The sequence below is a fragment of the Mustela nigripes genome, chromosome 16, assembly GCF_022355385.1.
Source record: "Mustela nigripes isolate SB6536 chromosome 16, MUSNIG.SB6536, whole genome shotgun sequence".
Lineage (NCBI taxonomy): Eukaryota > Metazoa > Chordata > Mammalia > Carnivora > Mustelidae > Mustela > Mustela nigripes.
The window spans coordinates 5,032,245-5,054,444 of NC_081572.1; the positions used below are offsets into that span (position 1 = coordinate 5,032,245).

Genomic DNA, 22,200 nt, shown 5'->3' on the forward strand with positions numbered 1-22,200 from the left:
TTCAAATCTTTTCTTCTTTTCTTCTTTTTTTTTAAGATTTTATTTATTTATTTGACAGACAGAGATCACAAGTAGGCAGAGAAGCAGGCAGAGAGAGAGGAGGGGGGAAGCAGGCTCCCTGCTGAGCAGAGAGCCCGATGCAGAACTCAATCCCAGGACCCTGGGACCATGACCTGAGCTGAAGGCAGAGGCTTAACGCACTGAGCCACCCAGGCGCCCTAGTTCAAATCTTTTTTGTTAGCTTGTTTGGTTTCTCTGTTAGTTTATCTGCTTTTTCTTTCTTTATAAGGAACTACTAAGAAAATAGTTCTTTCTGAGATAAATATATTGCAAATGTCTCTTCCCACTCTCTGCTTGCCTTTCGCTGTCTCTTTTTCTTTGAACTTATGTGTTTTCATTGAGATATAATTGACATAGAGCGTTGTGTAAGTTTCAGATGCACAATGTGGCGATCTGATATATTCATGTATTACAGTGTGATTGTGGTGTTAGTGAACAGCTTTCTCAGGTCACATAGAGAACCCGAACCCTATCCGAAGCCCGGCACAGCTTCTGAGTGCTTCCTGCAGGATTCAGTAAAAGTCCAGTATTTCGCGATACTCGAATTACTCAATGTGAGGTCAAGCCAGATCTGACAGGAAGAAGAACATCCTATTGAAACTTCAAGTTTTTAGCTTTTAACAGAGTTTTCTTATTCATCTATATTCAGCCCCAGCTACTGTAATTCCTGTTTTCCTTTAACACCAGAAGCGCATCTAACCTGTAAGGAAATCAAGTTCTGTCCTGTGCCGTACCATCATGGAAGAGGAAACTAGGATGTTTACACAGGGACGATTTAAAATGAGGCCTGATACTGTTATGCTGAAAATAAATTTAAAAAAATAAAAATTAAAAAAAATAAAATAAAATGAGGTCTGTTTGGGGACTTGTAAGAGCTGCTCCCATCTCACCCGGATGTATCCTGCTTTCAGGAGAGGGTGTATTGGCATCCCAAGCCCCAGTGAATTTTGTTGCCCTTCAAACCCTCGAGCCTGGCTTCTCCCCTCTTAACATGCACTAGAGGCTCGGGTGGCAACGGAGCACACAGTGTTGTATGGGAGCTGACAGAGGCCTTTGGGTATTTTATGTAAGCATTGTGAAGAATGTGTCTTGTCAATCTGGAAAGGGCAAAAGTATAGGACTAGGAAACAGATCCGTGGTTGCCAGGACTGGGGTGCAGGGAGGGGCTGCCTACAGAAGGACCTGAAGCAACGTTTAGGGGTGATGGAAGTGTTCTGTCCCTTGATTATGATCGTGATGACATGGCTGTATGTGTTTGTCAGAATTCAAAGACCTGTACACTAAAAATGGTGAATTTTCTTTTCATGTAAATTAGATCTCAATAAAGCTGACTTTTTTTTTTTAAGATTTTATTTATTTATTTGACAGAGATCACAAGTAGGCAGAGAGACAGGAAGAGAGAGGGGGAAGCAGGTTCCCTGCTGAGAGTCCAACGTGGGGCTCTATCCCAGGACCCTGAGATCATGACCTGAGCCAGAGGCAGAGGCATAACCCACCGAGCCACCCAGGAGCCCCCAATAAACCTGACTTTTAAAAAAGCGGGGGGCCTACGTGGCTCAGTGGGTTAAGCCTCGGCCTTTGGCTCAGGTCATGATCCCAGGGTCCTGGGATTAAACCCCGAGTCGGGTTTTCTGCTCAGCAGGGAGCCTGCTTCCCTTCCTCTCTCTCTGCCTGCCTCTCTGCCTACTTGTGATCTCTGTCTGTCAAATAAATAAATAAATAATCTTTAAAAAAGAAGAAAAAAATGGAGCAGTGGGGGGGGGGGCGGGTGGCTCAGTCGGTTAGGCATTTGCTTTTGGCTCAGATCATGATCCCAGGGCGACCCAGGATCAAGCCCCGTGTTGGTCTCCCTGCTCATCAGGGGGTCTGTTTCTCCCTCTGCCCCTCACCCCACTCCCATTTTCTCTCTTTCAAATAAATAATAAAAATAAAATCTTTAAAAAGAAAGAGAGAAAGGAATCGTGGTTGATAGACGTACCAGTGCTGTCTCCAAGGCCTGCTCTCAGCGTCGCTCAGGGAGCCCCTGCCCGTGGGCAGGCACCACGGAGAGAGTTGCAGAGCTGGGGTGCACAGGGGTGCTTCGTGGGGTGCAGGGCAGCCTGACCAATGCATGGGCAACCCTCCGCCGCCTTCAGTAACCCCAGTTCCCCAACAGCAGGTGCGCGTGTCTCCCTGCAGGACACAGGCTGGTTGTGCGGTCCTGTGCTTGGTTTTCCTCAGTGGCTCGTGGGTTGTTCGGGGTCATGTCGTAGAAGTCCTGGTTGTTAGATCGCCAGGGCCGCAACCTTGCTTACCTCCTGTTCCACACTACAGAGTATCTCCCACTGCTTCTCCCATATCTTCCAGTCATAAGCTGAGAACCTCAAAAGAGCCTTCCAGTCACCGTGGTAGGAATTTCTATGTCTCCCCAAGAGCCTGCTGTCCTGGAGAGGTTGAATTCCGGTAGGGCACGTGGCAGATTTGCAGCAGCTCTCCTGGGTCACAACAAAATGAGATACATCCTAATGCTGTTTCCTCCAGGTGCTTTGGGATTCACAGATAAGCGAGATTTACCTAATTGCTAATGTATGATTCATACGTTCATTTCTCTAAATACAGGCATACTTGTTTCATGGGGCTTCATCTTACTGCGGTTCGCAGATGCTGAGTTTTGTTTTCTGCTTTTTTAAGATTTTATTTATTTATTTGACAGAGGGCGACAGCGAGAGAGGGAACACAAGCAGGGGGAGCGGGAGAGGGAGAAGCAGGCTGACCAGGAAGCCGGATGCGGGACTCAATCCCAGGACCCCGGGATCATGACCTGAGCTTAAGGCAGATGCTTCACCACTGAGCCACCCAGGCACCCCAGATATTGAGGGGTTTTTTTGTTTTTTTGTTTTGTTTTGTTTTGTTTTACAAATTAAACGTTTATGGCAATCCTGCATTGAGCAAGTTGTAACAGCATTTGTTCCCTTCATGCCCCATTGATTTGACTCACTTTATTACAGGGGGTCTGGCCATGAGCCCGCTCAAATCTGAGGTCTTCTTGCATTTGCAACTGTATTACAGGTAGAATTCTCTAAAGAAGATGGTGTTATTGTGGCACCTGGTTGGCTCAGTCCGTTGAGCATGGGATTCGGTTTCAGCTCAGGTCATGATCTCAGGGTCCTAACACATCGGGCTCTGCACTCCGCATGGAGGCTGTTTGTCCCACTCCCTCTGCCCCTCCCCCTACCGTATCTCTCTCTTTCTTTCTTTCTCTCATAAATAAATAAAATCTTTTTGAAAAAAAGAAGATAGTGTTATCACTAATGAAAATCACAAGTGATCACTGATGATCACCAATATTTTCATAGCACTGTATGAACCTTAAAACATTTCTTATTTGATTTTTAATTACCCTCGGAGATAGACGAGGGCTGTAACTCCCATTCTACAGATGAGGAGACTGATACCCAGAAACGATAAATTACTCCCCCGAGGTCTCACTGATCAGTAAATGCAAGAACCAAGGCCTGAAATGGGGTCTTCTAGCTCCTGGTGTTGCCATCACTTTATTAAATAGTCTCTTTTCCATTCTCTACTCTTAGCTCCTAGTTAAAGTTAAGTTTTTTAAAGTTTATTAAAAAACACTTGGCGGCGTGTATTTTCTAGTTACTCTGCGAACACTCTCGGTGCTAGCCTGCCACTTAGCCTGAGGGGCAGGTAGGATCCCGAGAGCCATCATGGGCCCTTTCTATGCTCTTATGAAGACCTCGCTGATGTATTCATACCTATTCCGGTCTTCTCCATGTTCTGGTCTAATCACTCTGGGTGATACGAAGACAAGTGCAACATGAATTTTTCCCCTCAAGTTTATAATCTCACAGGAAGATCAAACACATGCGCACACACGGGGAGGACGTGATACACACGTTGTACAGTTTCACAGAAGCTCTGAGAAAGGAACTTTATGACATAAGTTTGCTGACTTGGAAAGTGCCTCTACAACACTTGAACTTGTGGTTTGTTGGCTAGTGCCGTTTATTAACAAACCAGCACACAGAAATCTGCTGTGGTATTCGGCAGTGAAACTAAAGCATCTGTGTTGTAGGAATTTCCTCGAAATTTCTTTGAAACATACTGGAGCTCAGGGTACACTCTCACCCCTGTTTCCTGTTGTCGTCGGACACGCCGCCTTACGGGAAACTATGCTTACTGCTGTTGCATTTCAAAGAAAAATTTGGTTAGTTTTTTTCAAGATTTTAAAGAGGTGCATGGTGGCCTTAATTTATAATGAAACTCTTCTACAAATTCTATAAAAGTCAAAGATTCCTGAGTCCAATAACAGTTTGCTACATGTTCAGACTAGCGTCCCCAAGAAGCACCCTATTGCCACCTGTAAGATGGCCTTGCCGGGCCCATCAGGTCAGATGGCAGCCTCAGTCATCACAGAAGTCAGTCTTTAGAAGGCAGCACTGATTAATGAGCTTTGCATAAAGGTTGCTATCATACAAGAAGAGAACGTAGTCCCTAGCCGTTTTTCTGTTTATTCACAGTTTAAATGCTGGAAACACCATGAATGTATATCCTCAGCTAACCGGTACCTTAACATATGTTTAAAGAAAAGAGCAGAGCACGGGTGGCCTGAGCCGTTCACAGAAGTAATGATAATAATAAGAACCCATGGGCAGAGGTCATGGTCTCCAAAGTTATTTCATAATTAATAGCTAAGCCATTGTCTGCCGGCCTCTAACCTTCCCAGATGCTGGGGCTGGGGCCCAGGGGTCCCATTTCCCCATGACCCGCAGTGCTGCCAGACTCCGCCAACGGGAGGTGCTGGAAGGGTGTGGGAGCAGAAGGGTCCCCCTCAGAAATCGAATAGGATCTGTGCCAAATTGGTAGATTGCTTTGGGTAATACGGACATTGTAACAGTGTTAATTCTTCCAATCCACGAGCGTGGAACATTTGTCTTCCCATTGGTCTGTGTCGTCTTCAGTTTCTATCAACTATACTTAAAAAGGAAAAGAGAAATTCCGAGTCCCAGGTTCATCTGGTGTCTGAGATCAGATAACCTCCACCTCTCCCCAACCCTGGAGGGGAGGGAGCTGCTTCCTGAGGTCACTCTCTGTCAGCTTAGGGTCCCCTTCTTGTGTGTGTGTGTGTGTGTGTTTTTTGTTCTCTAATGTCCATTGAACCAGTGCGTTATCTTAAATTCTGTTAAAATAACTGGTGTGGTTTCTATTTTCTAACTGGACCTTGATTAATAGAGCCCTTAATCTCACAAATTATGAGGTACAAATAGGAAGCACATATTACTGGTAAGGAAGTGGGGATTTACTGAGGTAGAGTGATTTGTCGGAAATTATATGACCAGTAGTGCAAGAGCCAAGACCTACACCTTCTACTGTGAGGTCCTCTGCTTTCCAGCGCATCTTAGCATTTCTCTTGCTGAATAACCTCTTACACAGCCCTGGTCCGTTCAGCCAAACTAAAAATTAGCATGGGTGCGTTACTACTTTTTTTCAAAAACTCCAGACTTTACTCAGCTTTCTTTTCACAAAGAAACCCAAACCAAAAAAAAAAAAAAAGGGGGGGGGGAGGGGTATGGAATCAACTACTACAGACTTCATTAGGACCACACTAGTTTTCCCACTCATGTCTCTCTTTCCAATCCAGGATTCCACATCACCTCCTGTCCCATCTCCATTTATCTGTGGTAGTTTCCTGGTTTTTCCTTATTTTTCATGACCTTGACAATTCTGAGATGTACTGGTTAGCTATTTTGTAGGACTTCCCTTGGTTCGGGTTTTTGGGTGTTTTCTCGTGATCACACCAGGGCTACAGATTTTTTTTTTTTTTAAAGATTTTATTTATTTATTTATTTATTTATTTGACAGAGAGAGATCACAAGTAGATGGAGAGGCAGGCAGAGAGAGAGAGAGAGAGAGAAGCAGGCTTTCTGCTGAGCAGAGAGCCCGATGCGGAACTCGATCCCAGGACCCTGAGATCATAACCTGAGCCGAAGGCAGCCGCTTAACCCACTGAGCCACCCAGGCGCCCAGGGCTACTCCAGGTGGTAAGTGCTCTGATAGCCCGGCTCAGTACTGCTGATGGTGACCTTGATCACTTGGTCAAGGTGGTGTCTGTCAGGTTTACCCACTATATATCTTTCCTTTTCCATAATTCATTTGTTAGAAGCCAGTCACTAAATCCTTGCTGAACTTTTGACTTCCCACTTAATTAGGGAGCTATGCTTTCTTAACAGGTTATTAACTAATGCTTAAAGAATCTTTGTATTAATGGTCAAGAATTACAAACCTAGGAGTCAGATTAGCGATGTTAGGAGATGTGACTGTATATTGCTTCTTGGGGAATTATTATCCATTGTACCATCTTTTGTCTTGTACTATGTTGAAACGTGGAACTTGGCTATTTTTAGTCTCAGAAAGCTTATGGTTAATGCCAGGACACCTATTTATTCTGGATGAACTGGAATCACCCCGACAGGCCCTGAAAGGCGATCAGAAGATCAGGGTCTTGATAGCTCGGGGGAAATCAGTAAAAAGAGGAAGAGCCCTAGAGACACAGTTGCTGAGAAGAGGGAAAATTGGAGATTTTAAAGGATGTAGCTGAAGGAGTGGAGATTTGCAAGAATGGGCCGAGAGGGGACAGGGGACAGACATGGAGTGAGAAGGGACAGGGGACAGACATGGAGAGAGGCGGAGATCTCAAGTAGGAGGCCAAGGAAGGGATGGGTTGGAACACAGAATGAGAGGGAAGCCAGTGACAAAAGTCGACCTTGGAGCTGGAGTGCATTTTGTCTCTGAGATTTACCTTCTGTATTCAGCCTATAAAGGTTATAGTTCTAGCTGCTAGATTTCACTATATGTAACACTTAAATGAGCTAAGGCTTTCGTACGAGCCAAGTTAGGTAGTTCAGTTGGGTTCTATAACCTTGGGTAGTTGCTGCTGTTAAAGCTGGCTGAAGAAGAGACAGAGCTCTCAAAACTTCTAGAAGTTTAGCAGGGCAGAGTGGAGCAAATGTCACCTTGTTAAATTAGCTGCAGAATCCGGATCATAATATTAATAACTTAGAAATTAAAGTTACCCAGACATACGCCATAGGTTTTTATTATATGCTCATTATATGGGGTTTCCAAATCTCAAGGTTAGCTGAAGAAAATAAGGATTACTTATTTTATTGTTACTCAGTAGGGTTACTGACTCAGAGTAACCGCTTTCTTCCTAGGGCTGTATCGGCAAATCGGTAGCCTCGCCAAACTCACCAGGCCTCACCAGGGCTGAGAACCTGTCATTGATTGGCTTGTAAACGTACCTAGTTCTGCATTTCATACTGTTGTCCTTTTTCTCAAGCCAGAGCGTATTTTCTCTCCAGGAATATGAGAGGAGACTTGACAACTCTTATAATTAATCTTAGACCTTATTTATGTCATGTTAGAGTCAGTATATTTCAGTGGGAGCACAGAAGGACCCCTTTAACTTGAAGACCAGCTTACAGTTTTTTGTTTTTGAAATAAGGAATGAAGAAGCCTTTGTTCCTCTTGCCCATCTTAGTAATTGGCCTGTTGAAAAATGACTGGAAAACTAACACTCGGTGACATTCATACACTTCTTTGGGGACAGAAAAAAAAAATATGTGTGCTATGTTTTAAAATACCTATTTTGACTAATACCGGTGCCTGTCTCTCTGGGCACATTCTTTATATATCCATTGTACCTGGCTATTTTTAGTCTCAGAAAGAGACTCTCTTTCTGAGAGAGATCTCTCACTTAAAAGTGGATTCTTACTTGTGAGCTAGGTTATGAGTCTTTCGACCAGATGAAATCTGGAAGTCAGGCGTTCAGAATGGAGTGCTTGTCTGAAAGGAGTCGTTTCTCTGACCATTAGTCATTATTGACCAACTTGCCAGAGGGAAAAGATGACTGTGCCACTTTAATAAAAGCACTTCTATTTTCCCTTTTAGAAGGGGGAAAATTATAACCCCTCCCTTAAAATTCTCTGGTGTCAAGCAAAATCCTTTCTATCTAAAAACAGCTCATCTTCAGAAAGGTACTTTTATTTTAGAAGCACAGAATGAGTGGGTTGGGCTTTATCTGGGTCCTGTTGTGGGGGGAGGGCGGAGTGTCTTGGCGAGAGCTTTCTATCAGTGGGGAACTGAAAGTCAAGTAGGTTTCAGTTGTCACCAAAGCAGTACACAGCAATGGTCATTGACCCAGATCTGTGTGATTTTATGGTGGGTGCTTTACTCTGCAGTGGATTTTTCATGCTTTTTTTTTTTTAATCACCTATTAGGGTGATTGGAGAGGATTGGTTAATTAAGAATAATCTCATCATAGGGTATAAATATTTTGGAAAAGGTCAACATTAGATGTGATGTCACATCGCCATGACATTGGTCCTGTGGGCTTCCTGCCAGGGGATCTTGCGGAGGAGTTAACAGACTATAAATAGACTGCCTTCTTGGATTGATTCCTTTGGTAACCAAACCTGGACGCCGAGCATCTTTGTGTTAAGGTCATCTTGTGACACCCTCTTAGTGTCTCCCTCCCATCTTTGATATACGTGAGAGGAGTGTCTTGCATGTTGTCAGCTTTGTGATCACTGGTCTTTCTACACTGGTGATTGACTCCCCACGAGGATTGGATGAGAAATCAGTGAAAAGGGGTTTTACTGCTGTAAATATAGCACATTTGACGTTCTGGTCTACAGCAGGCACAATACAGTCTGTCTCAGGGCTGCAGCTGGTTAAATAGGCAAATCTGTATTCATTTCACAGCGTTCAAGCCAAGACTAAACTGTTCTCCCCTGACGCTGATTTAAGAAAATGTTCTAAAGCATCACCAGTCTAAAAATACCCACTGGTAAGTCTTGGACACACTACACATCTGAGAAGAGGGGAAGTAGAGAAAACTGAGAAAATAAGCAGACACCAAATGAAAAGGAAGTGAAATTTAAATATAAAAGCCCTATAATCTATAAAAGAAAGCATTCATGTAGTGCTGTAAATGAGTTATTCATACGACCCCAGATGTTGGTTTCCATAGTAACTATTATTTGATTCTTTGGCACAAATATTACATATCTGCTAATATATAAAATGAGTACTTTTCTATTTTAATTATAGATTGTCTAAAATGATCTCCTTTCTCTTTGAAAGCAGGGTTTTGGCATTTGGAGCATTTTCTTTCCAAAATAAAAACTGAATTAGTGCATTTTAATTTGTTTTTCTCCTCCACCCTTCCCTCCCCCCATTTTTCGGCCTTTTTTCCTATTAAGATTCCTTTCAAGGAATGTTCATGGCATCATTGTTTATGATAGTGAAAACTAGAAACAGATCAAGTGTTCATTAGTGAAAGATTAGTGAGTACAGAATGGTAAGAAGTAGACTTCTCTAAAAACAACCCGGGCTCTTTGGAGACACGATCAGTTCCAGGTATGGAGAAAAACATGAGATTAACCTGGAATATCTTGTGGCCCTAGAAAGTAAGGACGTGCTCTCAAAATGATGGAGGCATCGCAAAGGACAGAGTAGCCAACTGAAGGAGCCCCCAGTGGCCATATCTGGGCTGCCATGTGTATATGACCCTGCCTGAAGCCAATGGAAAATGTTAGCAAATTATGTGTTTTTTTTTTTAAAAAAAAGATTTTATTTACTTATTTGACAGAGAGAGAGTACAAGTAGGCAGAATGGCAGGCAGAGGGAGAGGGGGAATGAAGGCTCTTCAAGGAGCAGGGAGCCTGATGCGGGGCTCGATCCCAGGACTTTGGGATCATAACCTGAGTCGAAGGCAGTTCCTTAACCGACTGAGCCACCCAGGTGCCCTGAATTATGTTTTTATTTTAAAAAAAAAACAAAACTTTTTATTGAAGTTAGTTATTTTTCTGAATGACTGTAGTCCTTTTTATAGACTACTGGGAATTGTCCAATAATTTACAGCCAAAATAAGATACTTTATAACCTCATAGGCATTGTGATCATATTTTCTACAACAAAATCTGAGTGCATCTATTGGGGTGGTTTAACAAAATATCTGAAATTAGAATGGTTTAAAAAATCTAGGACGGGGCACCTGGGTGGCTCAGTAGGTTAAGTGTCTGCCTTCGGCTCAGGTCATGGTGCCAGGGTCTTGGGATCAGGCTCCGCATTAGGCTCTCTGCTCTATGGGAAGCTTGCTTCTCCCTGTCCCTTTACCTGATGCTCCCCCGGCTCACTCTCTCTCTCTCTCTCTCTCCCTCTGACAAATAAATAAATAAATTCTTTTTTTTTTTAAATCTAGGCTACATGGTTGATACATGTGCACACACACACTCGTTCAGCCTCTCACCTTCCGTTCAGTCTCAACGTGCAGTTCCTCATTTGGCCACTAGGTGGCACTTGGCCAGTGTCACGCAAGTGTAACAGGAAACGGATGAACACTGGGATAAAAGGCCTAAGAGGAACTTACTTGCTCAGTGTTCAGGCAGAACCTGGATGGGCAGTCCCCTGGGGCCCATTGAAGGAATGCATTTGGCTGAGCCTGTAGTATACTCCTGTCCTGGACTTGAGGTGTTCAGGATTTAAATGATTCTGAGACTTGGGCTAATTTCAGTACAGACACAGCAGGCCAGTCCTGGGAGGGTGATGGCCCAGATACAAGCTATGGCAGCTCCGGGCCCTACAGACAGAACCAAGAGAGGGGGCCTGCGCCCTCACTGAATCCCAGCCGAGGCGCGGAACTCAGGGCAAAGTGCGGGTGTTGAATGGATGGGTACGCATCTTTGTTCTTTAAACAGAGTTTCGCGGAGAAACCACTGTGTTCTAGAAATATCTATCAGTGCCACGCTTTTGAGCAGCTCGGCAGGAGGTGAGCCACGGCCGCTTCTGCTGCTGTTAGTGCTCTCTGGCACCAGTGTACCCTGAACGTACGTTCGTGTCTTCTGCCGGTGCTCTTAGATCTTACAAACGAAAGGGTTTTGTCCTGCTGTGCTCCAAGAAAGCTTTTCTCTAAGACCTTAGATACTCCAGTTAAAATGTGAAAGGAGTACGGTATTAGGTGTGCTTTTGTCTTAACTGCTGGCTAAGCATAAGGATATAATCCGGAGTTGTGACTGGCTTCCAGAACCTGAACAGGATTTGGTATCTTTTGCAGTGAGTGTTTAAGTGTCAGACTCTCTGCACTGTGCTCAGGCTCCTGGAGAACTCGCGGGATCAGAGCAGCGTCCCCTGCATGAGCTGAGGCAGCTGCCATGGTGGAAAGCCATGACTTTGCAGTCAATTCCCGGTTCTGGGTTCCAATCCTGACGCTGCCACTCGTTAGCCCCGGATCTCCAGTAATTACACAAATCTTTAGAATCGTTTTTTTTGTCTGAAAAATGAGGATGTCAGTCCTGACATTCTTCGTTTATCTAATCAACCAACCCATTTTCGAGCTCCTCGAGGACCTGTCAGTCTGGTGTGCACGGCAAACATGTCTCTTAGTGTTGAACATATTAAATAAGAATGTATTTCTTAAATTTATTTTTATTCTTAAAAAGATTTTATTTATTTATTTGAGAGAGGGGGGTGCACATGAGCAGAGGGAGAGGGAGAAGCAGACTCCCTCGCTGAGCAGGGAGCTGGACATGGGGCTCGATCCCAGGACCCTGCAATTGTGACCTGATCCAAAGGCAGATGCTTCACCAACTGGGCCACTCAGGCACCCCAAAGAAGAATGTATTTGATCTGAAGGTTGTGGGGTGCCTGGGTGGCTCAGTGGGTTGGGCCTCTGCCTTCGGCTCTGGTTGTGATCTCGGGGTCCTGGGATCGAGCCCCGCATCGGGCTCTCTGCTCAGCAGGGAGCCTGCTTCCCCCACTCTCTCTGCCTGCCTCTCTGCCTACTTGTGATCTCTGTCAAATAAATAAATCTTAAAAAAAAATTTTTTTTTAAAAAGAAACTGGAGGTGGAGAGTGGTGATGGTAGCATGACTTGTAAATACAGCAGGCCGCAGAACTGTGTGCTTAACATGCTGAAGGTGAACATGTTATGGGTATTTTATCACAGTTAAAGTAAGATGAAGAAGTACGTAGCTAAAGAACCCAGCCTGATCCTGGCACGTCATAGATACTCAGTAAGCATCCGCCAAGTTAGAGAATGAGTGGTGACAAGGAAGGACCAAACAGAGTTTTTTCTCCCAGATACAAGTATTCCGACACAACTAGGCCAGTCAGGGGGAAGAAATGGCCTTTTCGATCTTGTACAAAACATGCCACCCCCAGGCCCACGGGTGGAGGAAGACTGCCAGGCCTTGTGTAAGGTCAATCCTGACTTCTTGCCTCAAGCTCAAGATGGCCTTATGGAGTGCCTTCCCATTTCTCAGACACTGTTCTGGGCTACAGGAACTGAACAGCCTCATGAAGGATATCTACATGCAGTTTCTAGAATTCTGTTTCACTTTTCAGTGATGAACAGGCTTTAGGTAAAGACTAGTGCAGAGACTAGAGGACCAGACCTTCAAGGTCCAGTACCTTTCTGACAGAGAATGGAAGCTCCAGGGTTACTCCAAGTAGAAGACGAAGAACTCTCATCTTTCTTTTTCCCTTTCCTTTTGTTTTTCTTTTTTGGGGGGCGGGGAAGGGTAAAGAATGAAAGAAGAATCATCTTTTCTTTTTTTTAAACTCAGGTAGGATTTATGGGTAACTCCCAAGTACCTGTGTAAATGAGTATGATTAACTTTGCTACTCCAGAAAAAAATTTTAATCCCAAAGTCATTTATTTTGGCTTTAGAATAGACTAGCATTTGTGTCGGATTTTCTTGCCTAATTACTTTTTGCTTAAGCTTATTTTAAAATTGTTTTAAATTCCTTTAGTGTGACAGCCTAGGAAAGTGGGGGGTGGGGAAAACGGGTCACAGATAGGATCTGAACTAGAAATTGCAGCTTTCCTATAGAAAAGCCTCCTCATATGCTGCCAGTGGGAGAGCAACACTGGAATCAGCTTTCTGGAGAACAATTTGGCAAAATATTTTTTAAAGTCTTAAAAATATGCTTTCTCTTTGATCCAGTAATTCCACTTCTAGGAATTTGTCCTAAGGAAGTAATCAAACAAGCACGCAGAAATGGAGGAACAAGGCACTCACCACAACATCTGTATCGGCAAAAAAAGAAGAAAACAAGTGTAAAGCCAATGGAAAACATTGAATACTATGAAACTGATTAAATAAACAATGTCCCTTTCTCCAATGCAGTAATAATGTTGTCTGATTATAGACTTTTGAAACATTTACCACATCTTTCTAAGTGAAAACGAGAATAAAACAGTGGGCACAGTTTGAAACTGTGCCTAGACACAGAGGATGTTAGGGGAGTAGATGGCTGGATGCGAGGCTGGACGCCTGTCTGCAGAGACACATCCTACAGAGTCAACCTTAGTGTTGCCAAGTGGTGAAATTGTAGCCAATTTTATATTTTGTGTGTTTTTCAAACTTTCTGCTTGAACTTGTATTACTTTGTAATTAGAAAAACGAACAGTCCTAATATTTTAAAAGAATATACGTGTAGTGTATCAATGAATAAGGTCAGTATTGCTGTATAATACCCGCAAAGTGGGTGACCTAAACACGCGTAACGGAGACTAAATGTGTTTACTTCAGCATCTCATTCATGCAAGTGAATTACCAACAATCATACTGAACACATAAAATCAGATGTACCTTAGGTTAAATTATGTTTCCCAAGAAAAAGAACCGCATTCAGCAAAAATCTGTGAAGGTACAGTTAGGGGATCATGTGGGTGTCCTATTTCTGATCCCAGCGCTAGGAGGTAGGAATACTACAGAACTAGGAATACTACAGTTTCACCAAGCTACAAAGACTGGCCAGTGGGTTTTCTCGGAATTTTGTGTAAAAAATGTTTATTGTCCAGGGCACCTGGATGGCTCAGTGGGTTAAGCCTCTGCCTTCAGCTCAGATCATGGTCTCGGGGTCCTGGGATCGAGTCCCACATCGGGCTCTCTGCTCAGTGGGGAGCCTGCTTCCCCCTCTCTCTACCTGCCTCTCTACCTACTTGTGATCTCTGTCTGTCAAATAAATAAATAAAATATTAAAATAAATAAATAAAAATAAAATAAAAAATTTAAAAAATGTTTATTGTCCAGATAACACTGGAACAATACTGACAGCGTTTAAAAATCATTCTTAATTGTCTGAAAGCAAACTCCACTTAAGTCTTGTACTGTGTCCCTCTCCGTATCTCAATTTCATCATCCACAACTCCCCATCCCAATGGGGAAAGAGTGAAAGTGGAAGGTAAATGACAGACAATCATAAACCTTTGATGACCCCAAAATAGCTCTTGGCTCCCATGTTCAAGAACTCTGCTTTATATAACCAGCTGCGGGGCGGGGGGGGGGGGGAATTTGTTCTTCACTGTTTGCAGCCTCGGCTCTGTACACAGGATGGGGTTCTCTTTTATTTGCAGTTCCTAAATGCCGAAGACACCATGCGGCTTCACAGAAGGAAAAAACCTTGCAGGTCTGGCTCCCTGCTGTCTCAGGTCAGATGGAAAAGCCTTTTGTGATTAACTCGGCCACAGTGTGTCCTTTGGTATTTGGAACTTCAGTAGGAGTTTTTATTAGCTATCCACATTTTGAATGCTGACTCAAATAAGCTGCCTACAGTGGAAAAAGCAGATAAACCTAGGCCTTTTGACGCCAAACCGAATCCCCGTTCGCCCACTGGCCATGACCTTGAGCAAGTTCACTTAACATGTCGGTCTTGGTGTCGTCGCTTAATTAGGAGAGTTGTGCCTTCCTGTCTCACCTTGAAAGGCGGTTCTTTGTCAGCCCTGAAGCTTTGTGCCAGTGGGGGACAGTTACCCATCTCTCTAAACACACTGCCTCCTCCCACTTTGTTTCTGACAGTTTCCTTACGCTGCCCCGCCTCCCCAAGAGCCCGTGAAGACTCTGAGAAGCCTGGTCAACATCCGGAAGGACACGCTGAGACTCGTAAAGTAAGTTCCCCGGGGCGGCGGGGGGGGGGGGGGGCTCACCCAGGTTCTAGGGGCAGCACAGCCAACTCCCCCCAGAGACTTAGGAAGCAGTTTCTGCCAGATGCAGAGTCTGATCCCCGCAGGGCTTAGGAACGTGAACCCCTCCCCCGGCAGTGACGGAGCAGTCCCCGTCCACGGAGATTAGGTCTCCCCGCATCCAGATTGCTCAGAACTTGGCGTCTGTGTTTGTGGAGGACTTGTTCCTTTCCTGGAAGCAGTCCTTATTGTCCTTGTTTTACGATTTTTTTTTTTTTTTTAAAGAATTATTGAGGGAAAAACTGAATTTTGCAGCTGCTTCAGCAAGCCTAGGGGAAAATGGGATATTTGAGGTTGGAATAGAAAATCCTTGTTTTCCTGCTTACATTTACTCGTCATCTCCTGTGTCCTCCCTCTGAGGAACTCGTAGTGCTGATTGGTTAAATCGTCATCGGTATTAATTCTCGTCAACATTTGCCTTCTCTGTGCCATTTCTAAGACAGTGTAATTTTGACCCTGTTGCTCCGAGTAGCAGGCCAGTCTGCTGAGGCGCTCTCTGGTGCCCTGGGAAGACAGATTTGGTAAGGGCAAATCACAGGTCCCAGATTTCTCTAAATGGACAAGGAAGATGTCAGTCCTGTTAGTATTAGGAAGTTTATTCCTCTCAGATAATTGTTTTAATATAACTTCATGAAGGTATAACTCACATGCTGTACCATTCGCCCTTTGAAGTGTACTGTCCAGTGGTTTTTAGTATATTCAGAGTTGTGCGATCATCACTACTGTTGAATTTTAGAACAGAAGAGACCCTGAGCTCACTGGGGGTGAGTCCACACGTCCCCCGAAACCCTCTTCCGGACCTAAGCAACCGCTAATTTACTGTCTGTCCTTCGATCTTCATTTTTATATTTCATTTGTCCCTGAAGTTTTGACTGCTTCCCCAACTATTCCCCCAGCCCTGGAGTCCGCCCTGGGGACCAGGCAGCCGTGGAGGGAGGTGCTCTGCCGGGGAGCTGCCCGCAGCTGGGCTGCGCCCTCCCTGGGGCCCTTCGCCCTCCCTTGGGGGGCCCCGCGGCAGCAGAATGGATTGAGGCTCCCGAGGCCAGACTGCACCTTGTTTCTCTCTCCTCACACGTGGCTGTGGCTCAAGGGCCGGGGCTCCAGCAAGTGCCGTGCTGGGAGGCCCTCGCTGAACCCGCCTGCCTGGAAGCCGAAGACCAGCCTGCTTCCCAGCTCTTCCCAGCTGCCCGCGAGCACCGGGATCACACTCGTCCTCCAGCTTCAGGCTTCCCACCGGTAGAGACACCTTTCATGGCTGTTGTCAAGGTTCAAAAGATAATGGGAGAGAAAACACCTGCTATTCCATAACCGTTAGACTGAAGTGTGTTCTTGCTCTTTTTTTCCGAGATTACGGGAATAGGGTAGATTCTGAGTCACAGACTTCCAGGGAAAGATGGATGATTGAACATCTTTTGCTTCCAGTCAAAACCCGCCAGTAAGAGCATTGTTTAAAAGGATTAATCCAGAAGGACTGGGGGGATGAGAAAGGAACGCCAGCAGTGTGGTGTAGGGATGAGAACAAAGGCAAGTGTTAAATAACTTAGCAGGCCTCGGAGGTGAGGATCCTGAGTGAGCAGACAGAAAAGCTGATAATCACCCACTTAACTGTTACCCCCAAGGGCTCAGGAACTGGCGGTACCAGGAGCTCTGGACGCGACGTGGAAGGCGAAAACGAAGACGATTGGTGGGAAGCCCGCTGAAGGGGCCGTCAGATCCGTTCCCTTATGCTGCACAGCCAGAGCTTCCCTCCCCACACCCCGGCCCAAGGCCGGCAGCCGATTCTCAGTGGAAAAGTTAAAACACAGACTGCGGACTCAGGGGACCCCGGCAGAGCTAAGGTTGAGCTCAGCACTAAAAATGGGGGTTAAGTGAATTTAGGAACCTGGATGTTGAACCCTCCAGCCTGCCCCTCTCACATCTTCTGCCCCTAGGCCCTTGTCCAAAGAGAGGAACACTGTCTCTGAGGAGTAGGACCCTCCCGGACAGGAAGACCAAAGAGAATGGCTTTGGAGATTCTTCCAAAGACCCAGATCGGGCCCTGGGGAAGCCCAGGGTCTCCAAACCACACCATGTACTCAGAGTTCCAATCAGTGGTCTTTTTTTTTTTTTTTTTAAGATTTTATTTATTTATCAGAGAGAGAGAGAGGAGAGAGCAAGCACAGGCAGACAGAGAGGCAGGCAGAGGCAGAGGGAGAAGCAGGCTCCCCGCTGAGCAAGGAGCCCGATGTGGGACTCGATCCCAGGACGCTGGGATCATGACCTGAGCCGAAGGCAGCTGCTTAACCAACTGAGCCACCCAGGCGTCGCTAAGATTTTATTTATTTATTTGACAGAACATAAGCAGCGGGAGAGGAAGAGGGAGAAGTTGGCTCCCCGCTGATCAGGGAGCCTGACGTGGGGCTCTATCCCAAGACCCCAGGGTCGTGACCTAAGCCAAAGGCAGATGCTTAACTAACTGACCCACCCCAGGCGCCTCTGGGGTTTTAAATGTCTTAAATAGGAGCAGACAACCAAAGATTCTTAGATGCATAGGAATGCCTATAATATGAAAGACGGGCAGAACAAACCAACAGGAAAAAAAAAAAAAAGACTCAGAAATTAAAAACGTAGTAGCCGAAATGAAAAAGCCAATGAAACAGAAGAGGAAAAGTCGAAATAGTCCAGAAAGTGGGACCAAAAGGTTGAGATACAGAAAAGAGGAAAGATACAAAGAATAGAGGTCCCACATGCAACTAATGGTTCTGGAAAGGGAAGAGAGAATATAGAAGGAAGGAGATCACCATCAACGACTGAAGAAGTTAAGAAAACTTCCCAAAACCAGAGGGCCTGAGTTTCCAAATGGCAGGGACCCCTGGAGCGCCCAGCCCAGTGGGTGGTAAGGCAGAGATCCGACATCAGAGGAAAACAGGATCCTCTTGGGAGCAACGCCAGAAGCTGAAAGATAATGCGCCAATGCTCCAAATGTCTTTTTTAGAAGTTATTTATACCCTAGAACCCCTTATTCAACCAGACTTTCAATGCAGTGTGACTGGAGAGTAAAATCTCTCAAGGAGTGGATCCTTCCAACACATCCTTTTCCAGGAGGCTAGTGGAAGAGGAGCCCTGCCGCAGGGCAGGCGTACCGGGAGGAAGAAGGCAGGAGATGTGGGAAAGAGGTGGCGGGCCCTCCCCAGGGTCATGGGGGAGACTGGTTCTGAGAGGCTGTGTGCAGGCTCAGAGCGCCTGGGGTCCAGAGAGCATCTCGAGAAGACAAAATGCACGAAGCGCTTGGTGCTTTTGAACGTGGAGAGAGACATGTAACCAGCCAGCAGAGGACTAGGGTGTGGGTGAGTGAAAAGGACACAGGACACTGAGCCACTGAAGCAGGAAATGAGCCCAGACTCCAAGAAAAACTGGCGCAGGAAAAGACAATCAGCGACCACTCTGTGGCTAAGCTGATCATGTTAATATAAACCCAGTAATGCAGACACAAAGGTGCTGAGCTCCCGGAATCATGAAGTACACACTTGGGGGCAGGGGGCGTACTCCTATGGGGCCGCTTAAGGGAAGAGAAGGAAATCCTGGCTCCCGTGGTAGGAGGTCCACGGATAACACCTGAAACTGAAGTCAAGAATCACACAAGCATGTTCTGTAGGAACACACAGTGAATGCCAAAATGGTCAGCTGGAAGAGGTAGAGATGGTCTCTGACAAGGAGGAGGGGACGGGTGGGGCCTGCTGCTTTTATGACAAGCCTTGTGGAAACTATGTGAATAGAAACTTTGATTACAGTCAAAACAAAACAAAACAAAAGGGGGTCTGGCCAATGCCCAAGTGTTCACGGTAGCACTACCAAAATGCCCCCCCGTAGTGGTCTTGAGGAACTCAGCCGTTGTTCAGAATGAAGACGTGGGCATTAAGTTTATGACCATGGAGAGAAGCTCATAATGTAGTAAGTTTAAATACACATGTGTGCGTGTCTGTGTGTGTGTCTCTGTGTGTCTGTGTCTGTGTGTGTGTGTATTTAAAAATACTGATTTGCTCTCGGCAAAGTGCTGAGTCTTTGTGGTCTCCCAGGTGTGCGGAGGAGGTGAAGACCGCTGGAGAAGAGGCCGGCGGGGCTAAGGTCCACTACAACGTGGAGTTCACCTTCGACACGGACGCCCGGGTGGCCATCACCATCTACTACCAAGCCATGGAAGAGTTCCAGAACGGGATTGCCAGGTGAGAACAAGAGACCAGGTGAGCCGCGTCCTCCCCAGACGGGCGAGGGTCCACGTCCCCCACTTGCCCATGGAAAAAAATCTTCTTCTACCACGAGGTGAAATCTGGCTCCTGAATTTGGGTTTTCTTTTCCAGAGCCTCCACCTTTTCACCTTTTCCCTTCAAACTGTGCCATCATGTGTCGTGGCAAGGGGCAGCGGAACCTTTTATGTCATCAAGATGCTATTAAACATCCATTAAGCTGCCTTTTGGGGGATGGTGGGTTGAATGGATAAGTTTAGCGGCATGATCGAGCAGGAGCAAAGGAAACAGACAATGAAGGAAATATTTTCTGTCCTCTCCTCTTCTGTCCCTAGAGCCTGTTGATGTTGAGACCCGGCATGCATGGGACAGAGGAACCGGTCCCTCCGTCTGGGCCAGATACTGACTTTCGCTCTTTGCTCAACAGCTACATCCCCAAAGACAACAGCCTGCAGTCGGAGACGGTGCACTACAAGCGCGGGGTCTGCCAGCAGTTCTGCCTGCCCTCCCACACCGTGGACCCCTCCCAGTGGGCAGAGGAGGAGGTGAGTGGCTCTGGGACCAGGCAGCAGGCTCCTGGGCGGAGACGCAGGAACAGGGACCTAGGGCCTCATCCAGACTACAGCCGGCCGGTCCCCTGTCCCCCATGCTCGGAGACCACACTGTCCTTCAGCCCTGTGACTCCTTCACACCCTTAAGATAGACCCAACGCCCTTAACTTTTCTGTTCAAAGGAGCCCCTTCACCTCAGATACTTGGAGAAAGCCAGGAACCTGCAAGGAACCTGCGAAGTTAGAGGGTGTCATAGCCACAAGGCTTTAGAAAGAGACAGGGGCCTCCCACGGGACAGACTCAGGTGGTCACGAGGTTGAGGAACGAGAGCACAGATGACTTAATGCCTCTTGATGACGTCTCCCTCCCTGATGGACACTGTGTCATCTCAACATGCTAAGTCCTTTTTTCTTTCCTTTTCTTTCCCTTTAGCTTGGCTTTGATCTGGATCGAGAAGTTTACCCTTTAGTGGTCCACGCCGTGGTGGATGAAGGGGACGGTACGGGCCCCTTTATCTTCTTCCGCTGTACACGCTGCCCTTTGGTGGTGCACGAGCCACAGGCCCTCTCCGTGGGGCCCGGGCAGGCGGTCCCTGGGTCCCTGGGTCCTCAGGCGGGCGAGAGCAGCATGGATTACAGAATGTGCCCCTTCTCACAGCCCGGAGCAGCGGTTCGCCGGGCACAGGGAATCGGGGGAGGTAGAAGGTAGAAGGCCCACGAGGTGTGTTGTTGTGCTTTCTTCCTCATCCATGTGCCTTTATTTACTTACTTATTTTTCAGAGTATTTTGGCCATTGCCATGTACTGCTGGGCACTTTCGAAAAGGTGAGTAACTTTACGGGACCTCGCTTTATTACGTTTAACTGGCTTTCGTGTGGGGTCTCGGGCTGCCCTGTTTGCTGCTGCCTGAGTTGCAGCAGGATGGGTCCGGCTCAGAGGCTGTGGTCAAGCCAAAGGAGCCTCACACCGGGGGCTGCCCCTGGGTCTAGTGCCAGCCCTGCTACCAACTCGCCACGTGGCCTGCAGCTCTGAGCCCTTGGTTTCCTCTTCTTAAAATGGAAAGGTCACACTGGATACTTGGAAGGCCCTGCGGGTGTGAGGGAAGCGTCTGTAATCCCACACGTGTATACTTGAGGGCAGCAACCAAGAACACCTGTGCCTTCTCGCCCTCCTTCGGGTCATAACGGTCCTCTTTCATTCCAGCACACAGATGGAACTTTCTGCGTCAAGCCCCTCAAACAGAAACAAGTGGTAAGTACTGGACAGCCAGGGCTCCTTGGTGTCCCCACACACTTTTGATCACTCTTTCTCTTTTTTTCTCTTTTGCTAAGCACCCTTCTTTCTCTCCCACCGCCCCCCCCCCTTTTTTTAATCAAAGAAAAGTGAAAAAGGGAGTACTTTTGTGTGTTAGAAACTCCTTGGGTGGCCTGAAAGGAATACTGATTTGGGGCGTCTTTATTGTTCCAGAATTGTGGGTGTTGAGGCGGCCGTTATCTGAGCAAAGGACTTAAGAAATGAAAGGACAAGATTTGTCTCTTGACATTAGGTTTCGGGAGAGTTCCTTTTATTCAAAATGCCAGGGTGAGAAACATTCCAAGCTGAAGGTCCAATTCAGAGCCAATTAGGGCCCTTGGCTTAATTCATCCCACCACTGCTTTTCTAAATCCCAAGTTTACTGGCCATCTGCCCCCTTCCCAGAATGACCAGCAAGTTATGTGTGTGTCTGTTCCTAACCCCCACTGGGTCCCAGCACTTTATTTTTCCCCACTTTTGCCCAAGTGGAAGCAGAGTCAGTGAGGAGGGGAGAATGGGGTCCGGGGCATTGGCAGGACCCCCTGCAGGTGGGTGGTAAGGGTCTGAATTCTGTATTGTTCATTCTTGGGGGTTAAGTGTTCTCCCCTCTTCATGAGGTCAATAGCAGTCAGTAACACCTGAACATAAATTTGTTGATAATATCCTTTCCAATTTAATCGATCAGTAAGTTGAAACAAGTTTTGAAAGGCAGAGGAGAAAACAGATCCTGAGCCCAGGATACTGCCTAGGAAGGCCAAGCCTTGGTGAGTTGGCTCATGGGGAGGCCTTGTTCTCCAGGATGCCTAGAAAGGCTAGGGTCACTGAAGGTAAATGATTTGTCTATTTTCCTTTTTTTAAAGATTTTATTTATTTATTTGACAGAGATCACAATTAGGCAGAGAGATAGGCAGGCAGAGAGAGAGAGAGAGGAGGAAACAGGCTCCCCATTGAGCAGAGAGTCTGATATGGGGCTCGATCCCAGGACCCTGAGACCATGACCTGAGCTGAAGGCAGAGGCTTAACCCACTGAGCCACCCAGGTGCCCCTGAC

General features: G+C 46.3%; 1 protein-coding gene across 3 annotated transcripts in view; it reads left to right on the forward strand.

The window, feature by feature from the left end:
• RNF157 (ring finger protein 157) overlaps window positions 1–22,200 on the forward strand; it is an 80,429-nt gene that overhangs the window by 38,040 nt on the left and 20,189 nt on the right. For all 3 annotated transcript variants that reach the window (XM_059379652.1, XM_059379653.1, XM_059379654.1), the window contains exons 3-8: window positions 14,922–15,010; window positions 19,141–19,287; window positions 19,736–19,853; window positions 20,292–20,358; window positions 20,639–20,682; window positions 21,061–21,108. In XM_059379652.1, the coding sequence (XP_059235635.1) occupies window positions 14,922–15,010; window positions 19,141–19,287; window positions 19,736–19,853; window positions 20,292–20,358; window positions 20,639–20,682; window positions 21,061–21,108 (513 nt within the window). The remainder of the gene's footprint in view (window positions 1–14,921; window positions 15,011–19,140; window positions 19,288–19,735; window positions 19,854–20,291; window positions 20,359–20,638; window positions 20,683–21,060; window positions 21,109–22,200) is intronic.